General features: G+C 46.1%; 1 protein-coding gene across 1 annotated transcript; it reads right to left on the bottom strand.

The window, feature by feature from the left end:
• Nucleotides 1-2,327: 2,327 nt before the first annotated feature.
• Nucleotides 2,328-19,109, bottom strand: si:dkey-89b17.4 (zinc finger protein 729). The gene is made up of 5 exons (XM_062408210.1): nucleotides 18,948-19,109; nucleotides 12,188-14,942; nucleotides 10,529-11,638; nucleotides 8,513-9,375; nucleotides 2,328-5,474 (listed from the first exon to the last, which is right to left on the bottom strand). Exons 2-5 carry the CDS (start codon nucleotides 14,731-14,733, stop codon nucleotides 5,044-5,046), a joined length of 4,950 nt encoding a protein of 1,649 aa, XP_062264194.1. The 5' UTR covers nucleotides 14,734-14,942; nucleotides 18,948-19,109; the 3' UTR covers nucleotides 2,328-5,043.
• Between the last annotated feature and the right edge of the window lie 8 nt (nucleotides 19,110-19,117).

The raw sequence follows: 19,117 nt of genomic DNA, 5'->3' as shown, positions 1-19,117 counted from the left end.
TCAGACAGTCATCAGTCAATCATCAGTCAGTCAGTCAGTCAGTCATCAGTCAGTCAGTCATCAGTCAGTCAGTCAGTCAGTCAGTCAGTCAGACAGTCATCAGACAGTGAGTCATCAGTCAGTCAGTCAGTCAGTCAGTCAGTCAGTCAGTCATCAGACAGTCATCAGTCAGTCATCAGTCAATCATCAGTCAGTCAGTCAGTCAGTCAGTCAGTCATCAGTCATCAGTCAGTCAGTCAGTCATCAGTCAATCATCAGTCAGTCAGTCAGTCAGTCAGTCAGTCAGTCATCAGACAGTCATCAGTCAGTCATCAGTCAATCATCAGTCAGTCAGTCAGTCAGTCAGTCAGTCAGTCAGTCAGTCAGTCAGTCATCAGTCAGTCAGTCAGTCAGTCAGTCAGTCAGTCATCAGTCAGTCAGTGAGTCAGTCAGACAGTCATCAGACAGTGAGTCATCAGTCAGTCAGTCAGTCAGTCAGTCAGTCATTCAGTCATCAGTCAGTCATCAGACAGTCATCAGTCAATCATCAGTCAGTCAGTCAGTCAGTCAGTCAGTCAGTCAGTCAGACAGTCATCAGACAGTGAGTCATCAGTCAGTCAGTCAGTCAGTCAGTCAGTCAGTCAGTCATCAGACAGTCATCAGTCAGTCATCAGTCAATCATCAGTCAGTCAGTCAGTCAGTCAGTCAGTCAGTCAGTCAGTCATCAGTCAGTCAGTCAGTCATCAGTCAGTCATCAGTCAGTCAGTGAGTCAGTCAGACAGTCAGTCAGTCATCAGACAGTCAGACAGTCATCAGTCAATCATCAGTCAGTCAGTCAGTCAGTCATCAGTCAGTCAGTCATCAGTCAGTCAGTCAGTCAGTCAGTCAGTCAGTCAGTCAGTCAGTCAGACAGTCATCAGACAGTGAGTCATCAGTCAGTCAGTCAGTCAGTCAGTCAGTCAGTCATCAGACAGTCATCAGTCAGTCATCAGTCAATCATCAGTCAGTCAGTCAGTCAGTCAGTCAGTCAGTCAGTCATCAGTCATCAGTCAGTCAGTCAGTCATCAGACAGTCATCAGTCAATCATCAGTCAGTCAGTCAGTCAGTCAGTCAGTCAGTCATCAGACAGTCATCAGTCAGTCATCAGTCAATCATCAGTCAGTCAGTCAGTCAGTCAGTCAGTCAGTCAGTCAGTCAGTCAGTCAGTCAGTCAGTCAGTCAGTCAGTCATCAGTCAGTCAGTCAGTCAGTCAGTCAGTCATCAGTCAGTCAGTGAGTCAGTCAGACAGTCATCAGACAGTGAGTCATCAGTCAGTCAGTCAGTCAGTCAGTCATTCAGTCATCAGTCAGTCATCAGACAGTCATCAGTCAATCATCAGTCAGTCAGTCAGTCAGTCAGTCAGTCAGTCAGACAGTCATCAGACAGTGAGTCATCAGTCAGTCAGTCAGTCAGTCAGTCAGACAGTCATCAGTCAGTCATCAGTCAGTCAGTCAGACAGTCATCAGACAGTGAGTCAGTCATCAGTCAGTCAGTGAGTCAGTCAGTCAGTCATCAGACAGTCAGTCATCAGTAAGTCAGTCAGTCAGTCATCAGTCAGTCAGTCATCAGTCAGTCATCAGTCAGTCAGTCATCAGTGAGTCAGTCATTCAATCATCAGTCAGTCATCAGACAGTCAGTCATCAGTCAGTCAGTCATCAGTCATCAGTGAGTCAGTCATTCAATCATCAGTCAGTCATCAGACAGTCAGTCATCAGACAGTCAGTCATCAGTCAGTCAGTCATCAGTCAGTCAGTCATCAGTCATCAGTCAGTCATCAGTGAGTCAGTCATTCAATCATCAGTCAGTCAGTCAATCATCAGTCAGTCAGTCAGTCAATCATCAGTCAGTCAGTGAGTCAGTCAGTCAATCAGTCAGTCATCAGTCAGTCAGTCAGTCAGTCATTCAATCATCAGTCAGTCAGTGAGTCAGTCAGTCAATCAGTCAGTCATCAGTCAGTCAGTCAGTCATTCAATCATCAGTCAGTCAGTCATCAGTCAATCAGTGAGTCTGTCAGTCAGTCATCAGTCAGTCAGTCAGTCATCAGTCAATCAGTCAGTCATCAGTCAATCAGTCAGTCATCAGTCAATCATCAGTCAGTCAGTCAGTCATCAGTCAATCATCAGTCAGTCAGTCATCAGTCAGTCAGTCAGTCATCAGTCAATCAGTCAGTCATCAGTCAATCATCAGTCAGTCAGTCATCAGTCAGTCAGTAAGTCAGTCAGTCAGTCATCAGTCAATCATCAGTAATCAGTCATCAGTCAGTCAGTCATCAGTCAGTCAGTCATTCAATCATCAGTCAGTCAGTAAGTCAGTCATCAGTCAATCATCAGTCTGTCAATCAGACAATTCAGAGGATTTGTTTCCACAGTAGAAACAGAATTTATTTATAAACAAATGCAGATGCAGAAGAAAATTGGAAGCACAAAAAGCGTGTTCTATTTATATGATCAAAGACTTAATATTTCTATTCATATTGATCAAAGACAGTAATATATTTATTCATCTATCTTATCATATAATCATTTATATAATTATCACTGCTAATAAGTTTGGTTTTACAATTAAAACAATTGTGATTCAATAACATTAAATATTCACAAACAGCAGAAAATTAAAGAAACATAATTTGTGTCAGTTCATTTGTGGCTGAAGGATGACAAATATTAAAAACATAAAAACCCATCATGAATTTGTGCTATACACAGATATACATCTTAACACAAATGTATAAATGAGATTTGTATAAATATTAATAACTAATGCACTAATTCATAATTAATGTAATATGGTGTTAATGTTGTCATTGATCAGATTCGTTTATGCAATAACTCAACATTTAAAACAGAAGTAAAGTCATGAAGGTTTAACTTTCAAATAAAAGTTATATTACCGTCGTGTGGAGTGAATTTTTTTTTAACTTGTTGCAATTTTTATCTAACAGGATAAAACGGGTTGTTTGTTGGAAAAACTATTTAAATTTAAAGTTTGCACTGACAGTTCAAAATATTTTCCAGCTGAAACAAAAGAATCGTAGTTTGTATAGAACAGTCGACGTTTCCACACCACACGTTCCACTCCACCATTTTGTATTCCCACTGAAATCAAGTGAATTATAGTTTTTCATATAATGAAACCTGGATCTGTCTTCAGATGAAAATCAACGTATTTTGAACCTGTAATTGAACAACAGCAGCATCATGAACTCAATAGATGTGAGAGATTAAAAAGTCATAACAAGGTTCATCTTTTTTCTCTTGGTGAAAACAAGGAGCTGTATAAATGTGGGTTAAATGACTGGACTCAAAATGGCCGTCACCACGGCTGCAGGCGCTTGTCTCTCATTGGTCGATCCACACAAATAAAGTTCTTTCATCAACGACACATCCGAATTTTGACAAAAGTCAAAGTTCTAGGCTTTTCTGCAGATTGTGAGAAAGTGAAAGTCGACGACACACAATCACTTTTCAAATTTCTACTTCTGGTTAGTTTGCAACTATATATACACATATATAAACAATGAGTATATACATATATATGTGTGCGATAAGGCACCAAGTCAGAACAGAACAATGCAGGTAGAAGGTGATGAAGACGAGTCCAATGATGAAGATGTTACTGGTCTGCAGGCAACTGTTAAACCATCATCCATCTCATCCACCATGAATCCAGTTTCTCTTTTTGACAGCTTATTTTTTCCACTTTGAACATTTATTTAGATACATTTTTGAATCTTAATTATGATTAAAATAATCTTGTTTTACTAAAGTGTGTAAAAATGATGGTGTTTTCTGTTCCAGTGGCAGAAACAATGCTGTGTCATGTTTGGTTGTGAACCGTAAGATCTGAGTGAAGACCATGACAACACGTTACAACATGCTACCGCTGCAGCTCGAAGTTTTTTTTACAAATGTTAAGAACAAAAATGTGTCGTCAGTTTATTGTCAACTTCAAGTCAACATGCCATCACAAAAACATTGAGGTCAAGAACTATGATATGACAAGTGCTTCAGAAACTGTCGTTCATGAAAAATTCAAGACCCATAATGCACCTGTACTGGTCTGTGGAGGCCGAATACAAGTTAAAAGTTGAAGTACATGAACTTCGATGAAAACAGTTTCCCAGCGTCAGAATTACAGGAGAGGCAATGTTGACTGTTTTCTGTTGAGTCGTATAAAATGTCCACAAGTCTCAGGAAACAACTGGTTCACCTCCAGCCGAGAAAAGAGCTCAACCGAGTTATTACACATCATCGTTATTCATAAGTGAAAACAAACTGTTCCTGAACAATACGAGGCTGCAGAAAGTCTGAAAATGATTTTGGTTGAGATAAAAATAAAAAAAATCCTGATTTTGGATCTGAAACTAGTGTTTTTACACATGAACTGAGCCACAGACGTGTTCCTGACATGTTCTGCAGGTTCCTCACGTGTTCTAAAGGTTCTCTATGTGAGAACAAATGTCTGAGTCAGTCTCTTTGGACATGTTCTGGATCTTCTCCTGCAGTCTCCTGGTAAAATGTGTGGTGTGGATGAGCTGTAAACAACAACACTGATCTGTCTACAGCAGAGTTCATACGTGATGCCCCGCCTCCTGCTGCTCTACAGGCTCCGCCTCTCGCCTGGAGGTTCCCACATGTTCCCGTTTGAACGAGTCGGACCCGACAACCTGCTGCTGCTTCAGAGACATTCTAGTTTATATGTAGATTTCTACTGATGAAAAAATGACATTTGTTTTATAATAAAGTTTGTGTTTAAATATTTAGGTGTTCATGGACCAACAGCTGTGCACAAAGGGGTAAGTTGGATCTAATGGAAACATTAAAGATCCATAATTATTTTTTTCTCACTATCATTTAAAACCACCTAGACCCAAGACTCGATTCCGCACAAATCCTGTGATGTTTTTCAGAGTCATATATTTGATAGTACATATTTCAACATGAAGTTTTGAGCAGAGGTCAGATTCCCGGCCTCCAGGGGGCAGTGATGAGGTATGTGGCCGTTGTGTCACCGGGTCAGGACACATCATATCTGGAAGGATCTGGAGGGGACGGTGAGGAAGGCGGACGACGTCCCTCTGGAGAGCGGCAGACCACCCCAGTGCACCTTCATGTGGTGCCTCAGGTTGGACCGGGACGAGAAGCGCTTATCGCAGTGCTGGCAGGAGAACGGCTTCTCCTTGGTGTGGAGACGGCGGTGGCAGACAAGCGCTGTGGACACACGGAAGGACTTGCCACAGTCAGGGCACTGGTAGCGTTTGGGCTCTGTGTGAATCCGACGGTGGTTCTTGAGGGACATCAGGTTGGGGAACTCCTTCTGGCAGGAGTTGCACGAGTAGGTCCCAGTCTTGTGACTGTTCTTGTGGTTGAGGAGGGAGCTGGCGTGGCGGTAAGACCGCCCACACTGACCACAGGGGAAGCTCCTGGAACCACTGGGCGACATCACCGGACTCAAATCTGAGAGAAAAGAAAGTTTAAGATCGCCAAGAGTTCAAAATCAACACCCCCTATCAGGGTTTGTCTTTATATACAGTCACTGATCCTCTTTATATACAGTCACTGATGCACATTATATACAGTCTATAGGTTTAATAACTTCTAAACTCAACAGCAGCAGTTCATCACCATGTGGCAAGAAGAACCTAAAGGTCAGAGGTTAAAGGTCATCTGTGTTACACTGACCTGCTGTATCTAAAAGTGACCACTGAAGGGCATTGAAAACACTCTGGGTTTTTTCAGCTATTTATTTTCAGTACTCAGCAGTAAGGGTTATAGTATATGGACAAGTTCTTCTGTTAAGAAATTAATTATCAAAACATAGTTTATAAAAGTGTATAATAAGCGTTACATATATGCATGGAAACCAAAGTTAGAACTTAAAGTAAAAAAAAGAGTTATAGTTCCAAACCAAACGTTTTCTTTTTCTTCTCTAAAAACTATTTAAATGCAGGCTGGGAAAATTGTATATTTAAAAATAAAATAAAACCAAACATGGTGAAGGAAGCAAATGTAAAAATAAAAATAGAGAATGTACAGTTATTTCTGTGTCTAGATCACATGACTCCTACAGCACTTGACGGTCACTGCACACCTTTGACTTTTCATCTTTTTTCAAACTAGCACCAGTGCTGGTGGAAACGCTGACAAGCTGGTTTTAAACACACAGTCAAAAACGATTTTAAATAAAAAAGGGAGAAAATAACATCAATAAATACAAGAGGTTACCATGAAACATAAAAAAGGTTCAAATGATGAGGACTGAGAATCACCAAGTCGTCCCTTTTCAACGCCAGTTTGATTTCTGTGAAACGGGGGGTGGGGGGGGGGGGGCAAGAAGAGATAAATATGGAAGAAAGGGATGATGGGAAGCTTTGACCAAGAGCGTCACAACATCACTGGGTAAAAAAACACTTTCCATTCTGACGTTTCAGTTCCTTAAATCTTCAGTCTCAGTGTCCATCCACGGTTCTGTCATCTTCACAGAACAGAGGGATGGGGTGGGGGGTGGGGGGGTGATACATCAACAAAGCTCTAAACTCACATCCTAAAGACTAGTGCCGTCCATTACACGTGTTAATGATAATAATATGAGGATAATATAAATAAATGCATTACCACAATGATCTGTCGTCTTTTTCCTTCGTATAACAGGACTTGAAGGTAAGATTACAACACAACACATTTACAGCTTCCTGTCGTCATCAGTGTTCCTCCTGCAGCTGCCACTTCACGTCGTACAGTCACAAGTCGGAGGAACAGACCAGAGACCTGATGTTCCACCAACTGACTCTGAGCTGAGCCGCCTTGTTTCCATGTGGACGCTGTGAATGATTCAAGGGTTAACTTGTCAACTTGGAAACAGCTGCTGTGATGTCATCAAACAGGGCTGTCTCTATGATTCCTGGTGCCATCATATCCCACCTGTCATTGGTTCAGCCCTGATGACATCACAGCAGCTCATTGAGTCTTCCAGTTTGTCCCTGTCAATCATTTACACCGACAACATAGAAAATACGACCCAGGATAACGGGTTTTCCTTTATTAACAAACATCATCATCCCACAGCGTGACGACTAGCCTCAGTGTACGCACAGTAAGAACCGGATTGAGCTGGTTTACCTTTACACCATCTTTGAGAGAAGCTCTGAAAACACAGATCATTCTGATCGGTGACATGGCCCCGCCCACTGCTACCTATAATCCCGAGTCGTTCTGCAGCGTAGCGGGGAAAACCTTGTCTACATGAAAATGTTTGCTCACGTTAACGCCTCATTGGGTTTCCTGTGGAATGGAGGTGTGGTTATTTTCTACTCTACTACAGTGAACAGCTCGAAGCAGAAAGTCACGTCAACACATGGCTGCAGTGACATCATGTAGAAACTGCTCTGTCAAAGCTGAATGCATGACGTCCTGCTGTTAAACCCAGAAGTGAGAATGAGGCATCGGGAAGTGGTGAACGTGGAAGCTGCAAAAGCATGAAGCTCATCAAACACACACATACAGTTACAGCAAACCCTCAGGGACCAAAGCATCTTCTCCTCAACCAGAAAAACTCACACAAGTCTTCGCTGTGTCGCTGGCAAACCATTCAGGGACAAAAGAGAAAGAAGCCAAACCCGACCAGAACCTCCTCTGCATCAACACATTGGTCACTAGGATAAAAACAGTCTGGACTTGGTTCGGACCACCTCGGTCAGAATATGGATTAAAAACATTGTGACGAAGGCAACAAGAGAAAATTCCATCGAGAACAAAACTCCCCACAAACTTCATCAGAAACAACACTGACACCGGTTGACTCGAGACATTGAGACGGACACGATGTCTCATTAGAAAAGAAGGCATCAGACCCTCACAGCAGCTCAGTCTGTCAAACCGCCACAACCACAGGACTCAGTGTTCACGAGCTGGTCTGGAGCAGTCTGGACTCAGCTCAGGGTCTGTGGCCCAAATCCTCATTGATGTTCCAGAGCGAGGAAGAAGCTCAGTGTTAGAGGGCAACATGCAGGAGGGAGGCGTAGTGAAGTCCATGCAGCTGATAAAAACTACATCATGTCTGTCTGCAGTCCATGAGCCTGCCCCCCTGCCCCCGTCAGTCAGTCCTTCTGAGAGTGACAGTTGCATGGCCTTCTGGGAACATCCGTGAATAAGCCTTGGCTCGTAAAGTTTAGAGAGATACTAGAGACGTGTGAGTGTATGTGCACGTCTTCCTTTCAGCCGAGTGTCAGAGTGAGTGTGTGTGTGTGGCGTCCACTTTGTGTTTGGGTATGTTCACGTCATGTAGGACAGGACTGACACACAATGTCTTTCACTCACACACCACAGCCACACATGGAAATGAGGAAGAGGAGCATGAGCAGGAGGAAGAGCAGTGTTGGCACCTCCAGAAACCTTTGCATGTGACTGCCCCCCCTCCTCCCCCCATTTGACCCCCACAACCAACAGTCCCTCCCCCACTCATCCCAAAGCTTATATGAATGGGCCAGCGGGCATACCCAGGAAGTTGGGCGCACCCATGGCCCTGGGAGGGGGCGCCGTTGAGCCACTCCAGTGCACCTTCATGTGGTGCCTCAGGTTGGACTTGGAGGAGAAGTGCTTATCACAGTGCTGGCAGGAGAACGGCTTTTCCTTGGTGTGAATGCGGCGGTGGCAGATGAGTTGTGTGGACACACGGAAGGACTTGCCGCAGTCCGGGCACTGGTAGCGTTTGGGCTCTGTGTGAATCCGGCGGTGGTTTTTGAGGGACATCAGGTTGGGGAACTCTTTCTGGCAGGAGTTGCAGAAGTAGGTGCCAGTCTTGTGACTGTTCTTGTGGTTGAGGAGGGAGCTGGCGTGGCGGTAAGACCGCCCACACTGACCACAGACATGGGACTTAATGACCTCACTGCTGCCCCCACGACTGCGGGCTTTGGCGACGCTGCTTGGGTTGAGTCCTTGCTCTTGCATCAAGGTGATGTCCAGGCCTGACCCCCAGCCCAACTCCTGGGAGCCCCCTGGTCGGGGCTGCTGGGCTCTGGGCTGGCGGGGCTGTGGTGTCTGGCCATGGGTGATCTCCATGTGGAGTCTGAAGCTGGACTGTGTAGGAAAGGCTCGTTGGCAGGACCGGCATGTCAGTTCCCGCTGCTTCTGGTGGACTCGGCGGTGGTTGTAGAGCTGGGAGGAAACACGAAAGGCCTTGCCACAATCATGGCAACGGTGGCGCCGTGTCTCCGAGTGGATACGGCGGTGGTTTTTCAGGGCAAGCAGGTTGGAATAGGTCTTGAGGCACACAGCGCAGTGGTAGATGCCGACGGTGTGGGTGTTCTTGTGGTTGAGGAGGGAGCTGGCATGGCGGTAGGAGCGGCCACATTGATCACATCTGTGCAGATACAAAGACGTAAAACAAGAGGGGGGGGGGGGGGGTGGGAAGGGGAGGAGGGCCAGAAGGAAAGAAAAAGAGATTAGCAACGGAAGGCGGTTGTTTGTTTTCATTATTCTAGCCAAATTAATCTCAGGTTACTGGTTACCACTTTATTTTTCAGAATCACTGAAACATTTTAACTAGTCATCATCTAAGATGTTGTACATACAGGTATATGATCTGAAATCCGGCTTTAAGCTTTTTAAGAAGACTATAACAAAGTGGTGTACCAATTAAAGTTATGATTGCTAGATAGGTCATAGGGAGAGGGCTGCCGGGTGGGTGAGGAAGGAAGGGACATGGGAGAAACTATGGACTAAGTGGGATACACGTAGGGAACTGGGAGGCATCTGCTGCTCCCTGCACTGCACAAATGGACACAAGCTTCAAACAGCCTCTTTGACAACTGAGAACAATTTCCTGACACTTCACCACCTTCTTTTGGGTGATTACTGGTTCTGAATATAGGATGCAAACCAATCAAACATACCCCAAGAACCTCAATCATGTCAGAATGTAGCTGCGTGCAGCAAATGTGCAGTAGTAAAGAATCCATGAACCTCTAGACATGTGCAGTGCAGCTAGCTCCAAATACTTCCTAATCCTCCCTGTGACTTCAATTTGCCAAGACAATCGCAATGTCCCATCACAATACTGCAGCGTATAGGCTAATAAATGGCCAGTAAATTTATTCTAACTAAAGAAAACAAACACACAAATCAAAAACTACAGTCAACATCAGAGCAAGAGTGAGGAACACACAACATCAATGCTTAAGATTTTGCTAATGTGCTACACAAACAATTCTACAGATCTGTGACAAAATGTGCTAAGAAAACAGCATGAAAACATTAAACATGTAATGTTTGATTGTAAGTACCCTAAAGAGTGTGTGATATATGCTAACTGAAAGCAAACGGGGTTGACTTATCTGGTCTCTCCACTAATTCAATTTGTCCAAACTTCAGAAAAATCCGAATTCCGGCACGCGTATGGTCCCAAGGAAGCCGGATTGGAGATCATATACCTGTAATAGACATGTAGAGATCTAAATTTATCTTCACTACTTTTTTCAACTTCGAAGAATCACAAATAACTGACGAGAACTCACGTGTACCGACATTCTTCGCCCTCTCCCGTGGGTGCAGTGGCCTTCCTCCTGACTTCCATGCCTACCTGATTCTCCCCGCAGCGATGCCTGGCCAGACCGGACCTTCCCTGGAAACTCTTCCCACAGCTGGGGCAGCCAAAGGGGGTAGCACCCTCCTCGTGGACTTTCTGATGGTTGCGGAGGAACCTGGCCAGCCGGAAGGCTTTCCCACATGTGTGGCAGATGTGCTTCTTCCGTTGTGTGTGGATGCGCATGTGGTTCCGCAGCGCCATGTAATTAGTGTAGGGCTTGTCGCAGAAATTGCACCGGAAGTTGCCTGTCTTGTGGGTGTGCTTGTGGTTCAGCAGGGAGCTTGCATGTTTGTAGGCGCAACTGCACAGGTCACAGGCGTAGGGTCTCTCATCAGAGTCCAGGTCAACAGAACTTCTCTCCATGCTGATGTTGGTGGAGCTGTTGGTGGAGGAGGACGAAGGCAGGTGCTGGGCTGGGCAGTCATGGGCGGCAAGCTCATCAGCCGTAGCAAAGCCTTCACAGCAGCCATCGCACTCAAAATCCATCTGGGCCCCAGGGCCCTGCGGGCCTTTGCACAGGCCAGCTGTAGAGTGGGTAGCTAGCTGTCTCTGAGTGCGGAAGCCCTTCCCACACTCTTGGCAGTTATGTTTCTTCTGGGCAAAGTGGAGACGTAGGTGGTTTTTCATTGCTAGCCTGTTGGGGTACGTAGAGTTGCAAACATTGCAGTGGTACTCTCCAATTTTGTGAAGGTTCTTGTGATTGGCTAGACTGCCTGCATGTCGGTATGTCTTTCCACATTCTTCACAGGCAAAAGGCCGCCGTCCACTTTCAGAAGGGTCAAACTTCTGAGGTCTGGAAGTTCCAGCTGAAGAGTAGGGTTTCTTGAACCCTTGATGGTTGTATTTGACACCCATTACCTGGCCCTTCGATGACTCTCCTCTCATAGTCTGCATTTGAGATGGGCCAGCCTGCTGGAAGCGGGAACCGTTTGGGCCAGTCCGGACGAGACCTTTGGCCCGATGCTCCTCGTGGAGCCGGAGGTGGTTTATCAGCTGCTTTTGGATCTTGAAAGCCTTACCACATTCTTCACACTTGTGCCTGCAGCAGGGATGGGTAGACAGGAAGAAAAAACAAAAGAATTAAGAAACCAATTATCTTCAACCAATATCAGGTTAGCAGTGATATTTAATGTGACTCTTTGTGGAGGCTATTATTTTATTAAAGTCAAAGTCCTTATATATATTGTTACGATCACTCACTATAGTTAAAAATCTGAATATATACTGTGGTAGACAGCCTTTAGAAAAATCACAAATCTAAAATAAATTACGAGTGTGGAGAATTGACCAAGATGGAAATAAATAGTTAACTCGACACAATGACTGTCATGGTTAACACAGAATCCACAAAGTAAATGTCCAATATTTACCAACAGTTGTGGGGCATGTCTTTTGTATTGGAATTTAGCACAAACCACAGCTACAACTTAACTCATCCACTTGTCATAAAGTGTAACTAAAACATTTCTTACCCTAATGCCAAACTCAGTCAGCATTTGAAACATTTCTTTACATATTGGTAAAAATTTGCATCGTCTTTAAAATGTACAAGATTTGACAGAAAATTGCAAAAAAATCAGGGACCTACCTTTTCAGGTCAAAGTGGGTCCTTTGGTGATTCTTGAGAGCCAGCAGATTGTAGTAACGTTTCTGACAAACCAAGCAGCGAAAAACGCCAGTTTTATGTGACTTCTTGTGGTTGAGGAGTGAGCAGGGGTGTCTGTATCCTCGTCCACACTGGTCACACTTGTGGGGCTTGTCACTTTGGTCAACCATAGGCCTGCGTCCATCACCACCAACATCACGGCTGCCTCCAGCAACCCCACCACCAACACCATCTCCTCCAGACATCCCTTTGGCTCCGTTCAGGCCCTGCTTGCTCAGTGAACTGGCCCGATTCTTACCAGGACAAAGGTGGGTGATTAGGTGGTGGCGGTCAGCGAAAAACATGCCACAGTCAACACAAATGTGGTTGCGCCCATCCATCTTGTCATTGCCATTAGCTGAGCTGCTTGCAATACTCTGTTGCTGACCATCTTGCCTTTGGGGGCCATGGACCAACTGGTGATTCAGGAGGTCCTGCTTCCTGGAGAAGCTCTGGCCACAGGTAGAGCAGATCATTCTCCAATCCTGTTCCAGGTTGGAAGGTCCTGGTCCTGTTGGGTTGTTGGCGTGGCTACGCAAGTGGCTCCTAAGGGCTCTGAGGCTGGCATAGTGGTTGCCGCACACAGAGCACTGATACACTTCACCATCATCCTCGTCACCTTTGTCACTGTTCCCCATTCTCTTTCCTCCGCTTTGGGAGAACTGTCGTTGGCTGCCGCCTTCTTTCAAGTTACTGGAACTTCCAGCGGGCAATGAGGTTCCACTTGAGCTGTGATAGTTCATGTTCCCTATGAAACCATTGGACATGTTGCCTTGTTGCTGTGGCTGCTGGCCATGGCGGGGACACATGTGTGACTTGATGCCTGATACATCTCCATACATCTCACCACAGTCAGCACACACATGTCGGTCAGCCTGACGGTGCGCTGAGTTGCTCTGGGAAAGTGAGCTGCCATCAAAACGATCATGAAACTCAAGAGAGTCCAACCCACTGCTGTGACCACCATCTGGTACAAAGTGGGCAGCATCACCGAGATTCCCTGGCAGTGAGATTGGAGTGGTGGCACCACTGCCTTCCTGGACATAGCTCTGCTGGGAGTCCAGAGTTAGTGGCTCTGGAGATAGCCAGTCATTGCTGTCGTTATTAATAGGCTGGTTTGAGGAACGTCCCTTGTGGCTTCGTAGGTGACTGTGTAGTGCTGCCAGGTGAGGGTACTGCTTACAGCAGATGGTGCACTGGTAGTGGCCTGTCTGATGGCAACGTTTGTGGTTCACGAGGCTTCCTGCATGCCGGTAACTTTTTCCACACTCCCCACACTTAAAGCGGCGCTCTCCATCATCTGGAGAATGGGCCTGGGGTACACGGCCTCCAGATGGAGAAGATACTGAGCCCTGTGATCCAGAACTTAGTGTGTCAGAGTTGAGGATGGATCCATCCTGACCATGGGAAGCAGGGTGGGGATCATGGGTTAAATAGTGGACTTTCAAGGTCTCCAGATCTGGGTGTCCTGCCCCACAGTATGCACACGTGTAGATGGGATTGTTGACTGGAGGGCCCATGATAGGGTCATAGGGACCTCTTTTCTCAGTGGGCAGGGGCGGCAGAGGCAAAGGGTCCCCCAGGGCTGGTGTGTATGCTGGGGATCGAACTGCACTCAGATTGTGAGGCATGATGCCTGGGAAACTGCGGGGCAGGCCGATGGGGGAGGCTGTGTTGTGCAGCAGGATGTGCTCCTGAAAATCAGCTTTATTTGGCAGGGCTACCTGGCAGAGGTGGCAGAAACACGAGGCGGTGTCCTCGCTCTGGGATGACTGACTGCCGCTACTGCCACTACCACTGCTGCTCACCATTGATGCCCCGGGAGTCTTGAACTTCGAGTGAGTTCTCTCGTGGCTGTTTAGGGCAGCCAGGTTGCTGAATTGTTTGAAACACACAGAGCACTTAAAAGTTCCTTGTTGGTGACACTTCTTGTGGTTCACCAGACTACCGTGATGCCGGTAGGTTCTGTCACACTGATCGCACTTGAACGGTCTGTCCCAAGCGTCGTCGGATTCAGGGGAGCCTTTTTTCCCGTGTTCCTCTGTCTCGTGGCTTTGTAGGACACTATGTCCCATTCCACTATTATTCAAATGGGAGCGGCCAAACCCGTCGGAGAGGTCCTGGGCGAGGCCGTAGTCCCTCTCGTCGTGGCCTGTGTCTTCAGGTACTTCTTCGCTCTCTTCCTCTGTGTGCGCGCTACTGGGAGACAATGTGTGGATACGAAGGTGGTTCTTCAAAGCTACAGCGTTGGGTAGGGTACGAGTACAAACAGGGCACTGGAAGGAACCCACTTCGTGAGACTTTTTGTGATTAGCTAAGCTAGCTGCGTGCTTGTAAATTCGGCCACACTGTTCACACTCAAAACGTCCAGTCTCTTCTTGCTGATAATGTGCTTTCATATGTTCTAGAAGACTTGGAGTACTCGGGCAAACCATATCACATTCTTTACAGGGGTATCCCTTGGCACGACTCATATCATGCATTGCCATAGTACTCTAAAGCAAATCAGTTGGAGGGATTCACGGTTCACAACAGAGCAATGAACAGTGATGTAAGGGGGGTGGAGGAGGAACAGTTGGGCTTAGCTCTTCGGTGGAGGTCAAAGATGGCAGCCAGTTTTTCCCCAAGAGCCACCAGCGCTGGTCCGGACAATCAGGACCCACCCTCGGAGGTGGTGACCCTGTTAGGGTCGGTCTCACTGTGAAGACAAGAAGAAAACAAACTTTAAGAGTCTTCATTTTACTTTAACTTTTATTAAAAAAAAAAAAAACACTCAAGTTCCTCTGAGAATTTAACAGACAACAATACCACATTTCTCAAACATGTACGATAGTGAAACATTATTCAACATGCTGATCTTTTTACCTCAAAGCATTATGTGATTTGAATGTGATTTTAAGGATTTCAACACCAGTCACACCTGACAGCCCTCTGCAGGACACACCTTTGTTTACAGTGTAAAGAGGATGACGCTCTGCCCCCACACTGAGCTGCGCTGCCCCCCCCCCAACAATCAGAAGGTCTCAGACCAGAGGAAGGTCATTTCCTCAGTAGCAAATGCCCTCAATTTACACTTTAACAATAAACACCATGACATATCACAAGTTATTAGGGCGTACAGGATGTTTTCTTTGTGATTGTTTTAATTGCTCTTCAGTTTATGAGAGACATTAAACCTGCGACACAACACAAGATGTCAGGACATCAGGCTAAAGTGACCTATGATCTGACATCATCGATTAATAACTTAAATAATACACGTGGTTATCAGTTCGTGTGTGAAGAGGGACAGAGACGAACACACACACAGCCACAAGTTCTTCTCGCAGATTACGACGTAACACAATGTTTTTACTTCATTGTGGCAGAAGAAGAGACGCCGTCTATCCAGGAACATAAATATGAATTCAGCAGGTGTTGATAAAGCTCAGTTGTAAGTTTGATGATTAGAAAACAGCAGAGGAGCAATGTCACTTTTTGACCTGTGGCGTAATGGCCTCTATGCAGTGGTGCTGCTCAAGGCCGGCGCATGCTTCTGCAACTGCGTCTGCGGCTTTTCACGCAGCGGTGTCGAAGGACTTGTTGTCATTCATGCTTCTCAAAGGGCGACGCACGGAAGGGGCCCGTGAAAACCCAGAAGCATGCGCCGGCCTTTGGGGGGGGGGCAGGAGGGGCCACCTTGATACAGTAAAGGCTGAAATCTGAGTTAGTCCTTTTAAGCTTTAGGTGCAGCACATACGCCTAGCCTTATTTTGTTTATTACAGCACACTTTAAATAACAACAATCTATAATACTTTTAAGTACTCTCTAAATAGCAAAGGGAGTTCATATTTGTGTGACTGATTCTATAAACACATATAAATCCATGAAAAATGAGTTGTGCATTTGAGTCGTTGACACTTGAGACTAGTGAGGGTTCAAACCTCTGTTATCAAGATTATCTATTATTCAGTAATTTGGTCGAAACACAAATGCACCTGCTGAAGAATAAATAAAGTAATATGTAAAGTTGGAGCTGGGAGATAATTAAAATGTGTTACTGCACGTTACTACACACAGAGTCAACTTACAAGTCACTAATCATATCAATAGTTCTCAAAGAACCAGAGTGATTTAAGTGAGTCAATGGCTGAGACAGCTGTAACAAGATCATCTGTACCAGATTACAACAGGCCACCATGTTAATCTGCTCTGACACACACACACACACACACACACACACACACACACACACACACACACACACACACACACACACACACACACACACACACACACACAGTGTGTGTGGGGGGGGGGGGGGGGTGAGAGGTAGAGGAAGTCAAAGGGGAGGGAGTTGTGTGGGAGGGTGGTAGCTGAAGCCTGTGTCCATCTTTTTAGACATCACCTGCGGATAAAGTCCGGAGAATTTGGTCTGGACTTTACCTGCAACAGGAAGTTTTCTGCATGGACTCGTTCACATTCTTCAGGTGAGCGGTGGAGCAGCAGACCGAGACAGGAAGTGATGCATTAACTGACAAGCATATGGATTTTCAATGTGAAAAAGCATAGACACAGACGTAGGGGTGTCTTGATACCAAAAATTCAGTAGTCGGTGCCAATACCAGTAAAATAACACAATTCTCGATGCCAATTTTTGTTTCAGCTGCTCAGAGATCAGCGCCGCAGCTCCAGAAGAGGCGCAGCGCCGATGCTAACAGCTGGCACGGTTCGTCAAAAAATGGGCATTGTCTGTGTTTTGTTATTTTAGTATCGAAAGGTAACGTAAATATCGGGTCTCGTGACATCCCTTCAGACGTAGATGTCAAGATTTTGGTTTTAAGAGCCGCCTCCTGTGTCATGTGCTGGAGAAAGAACTCCCATGATCTCTGCAGTGGAATTCATGTTCCTCTCTGCCTCTGTGTGCTGCACCTTCACCTGAACAACACCTTGTTCATGTGTGAAAGACAAACTCCGGAGAAAGTCTCCGTCCTGAGGACATCTGATATATTGACATAAATCAAACAGGTGATATTCTACTGGAGGTTTGTTGTGTCCCACACACCAGACATCACAAATCATCCAGATGTTTGACGTGAAACACTTTGGATTTTAATCCTAACAGAGATTCAAATTCAGAAATCACTTTCCGTCACATTATAACCTAGTTTTCAATTTAAAGTTTTCACATTCAGTTACTGTGACAAATGTGTATTCTGTATGTGGAAGAGTGTAGACGAAAGTACTTTGCAGTGGAAAGTATTATTTCATAGAATAAACGATGTAGGAAAGATGTTTATTACACTCACACCTTTTGATCGAGCTTTAACAATCAATAAAATTCTTTAATACCTGCACATGTGAATATCTTTAATTATAAACTGAACATTGTTGTTTTGGGACTCTGACCGACAACCGACTCTTTTTAATCATACATTTTATTATTACACATCAGTAGCGGATTCCATGATAATAATTAATTTTTAAATATATTTTTAATGTCTTTCTGTAAAATGTCTCTTTAATTTCCATCATTTCAGAGTAAGCCTGAGTTAAACATCAGTATGTTCATAACATGACACAACTCCCTTACACAAAGTTGCACTTTGCACAAATTCACATCAGAGCTACGGTGGTTGAGTACCTTTGTGTTTTAGTAGAATAGAACATCTAAACAGCAGCTGAGCACACTGGTTAGTTTTAAACTTTAAACCTGTTTAATCCCCACGAGACGCACCGATGTGATCGATCATCGTTTGGATCAGCAGCCAATCATCGTCCTCTCTGCTCATGTAAACAGCTTCATGCAAACAGCAGGAAACACGTTTATTCTCCACAAACATCTGAAACCCTGGATCCTCCTGCGGCTCCTCCTCGCTCCATCAGGCCGAGGAGGAGCCGCAGGACTCCCTGACCTTGGCCCGTCTCCTGTCGGTTCAGCCCCAGCACGGAATCCTCGGGACAAAGCGGAGGATCGCCGCCGACATTTCCTTCTACCGACCCCCGATTTACCCGCAGGAGTGACATCCGAGCCCCGGCCGGCCGAGGAAGGGAACCGAGCGCGATTGTGATCCACGAACAGCCGCGTCGTTTCAGCCATGGATGTCCGACATGATGCTCCACGCAGAGCGCGACTGAACCTGCGGCCATCAGCCACTTTCACCGAGACCCCATCTCCATCGGAAAATGGCTTTCGATCAGCGAGCCATTTTCCCCCATGCTAACGAGTTAGCGTCGTTTTCTTACCCCCACACAGCCCGTACGCACATCGGCTACACCCAGCGACCGGGAAGCGTCCGGCCGCTGGAAACACGACGCGGCCGCACAGAGGGAACCACACGGGGCGATGCGCTCCGTCACGGCCGAACGATTCGTGAATAAAACGGTGAAAACAGACACGGCCGAGCTAGCGTTAGCATTAGCACATGGCTAGTTAGCACCCTCCCCCCGCCATCAGAAGGTTTCACAACTAAATAAAAACGTAACAATCACGCAGCTGCGTGGATTTAAACACGCACGTGTGCATCCACACTGCACCCACACACCGCACCCACGCCGCCCGCAGGTGAAGCTGCGGCGGCCGCGAGGGCTCCTAGAGGTTTGCGCTTCAGCTAGCATTAGCACCCCGAGGCTAATCCTGAGCTACACAAAGATGTGGACAAACAGACCGCGGCCCCGCGCACACAAACCTCGGTGTTATGCCGAGAAACGCTCCTCACTCACCCCTCTGATGGCCGCTGTGGCCGCCGGGTGGACGATGCACGGCGCGGAGCTGCAGAATGGGCACGTTTCACGGATTAGACATGGTTCTTTATCTCTCCTCCTCCTGCTCCACCGCAGACTCCGGGTTCTCGGGTCTTTCCCCTGCGCCGCTCAGACACTCACTTCCTGCC

Source organism: Platichthys flesus, chromosome 16, assembly GCF_949316205.1.
Source record: "Platichthys flesus chromosome 16, fPlaFle2.1, whole genome shotgun sequence".
Classification (NCBI taxonomy): Eukaryota; Metazoa; Chordata; class Actinopteri; order Pleuronectiformes; family Pleuronectidae; genus Platichthys; species Platichthys flesus.
Note: the sequence above shows the minus strand (reverse complement) of the source record. Positions and strands in the feature narration are given on the sequence as shown.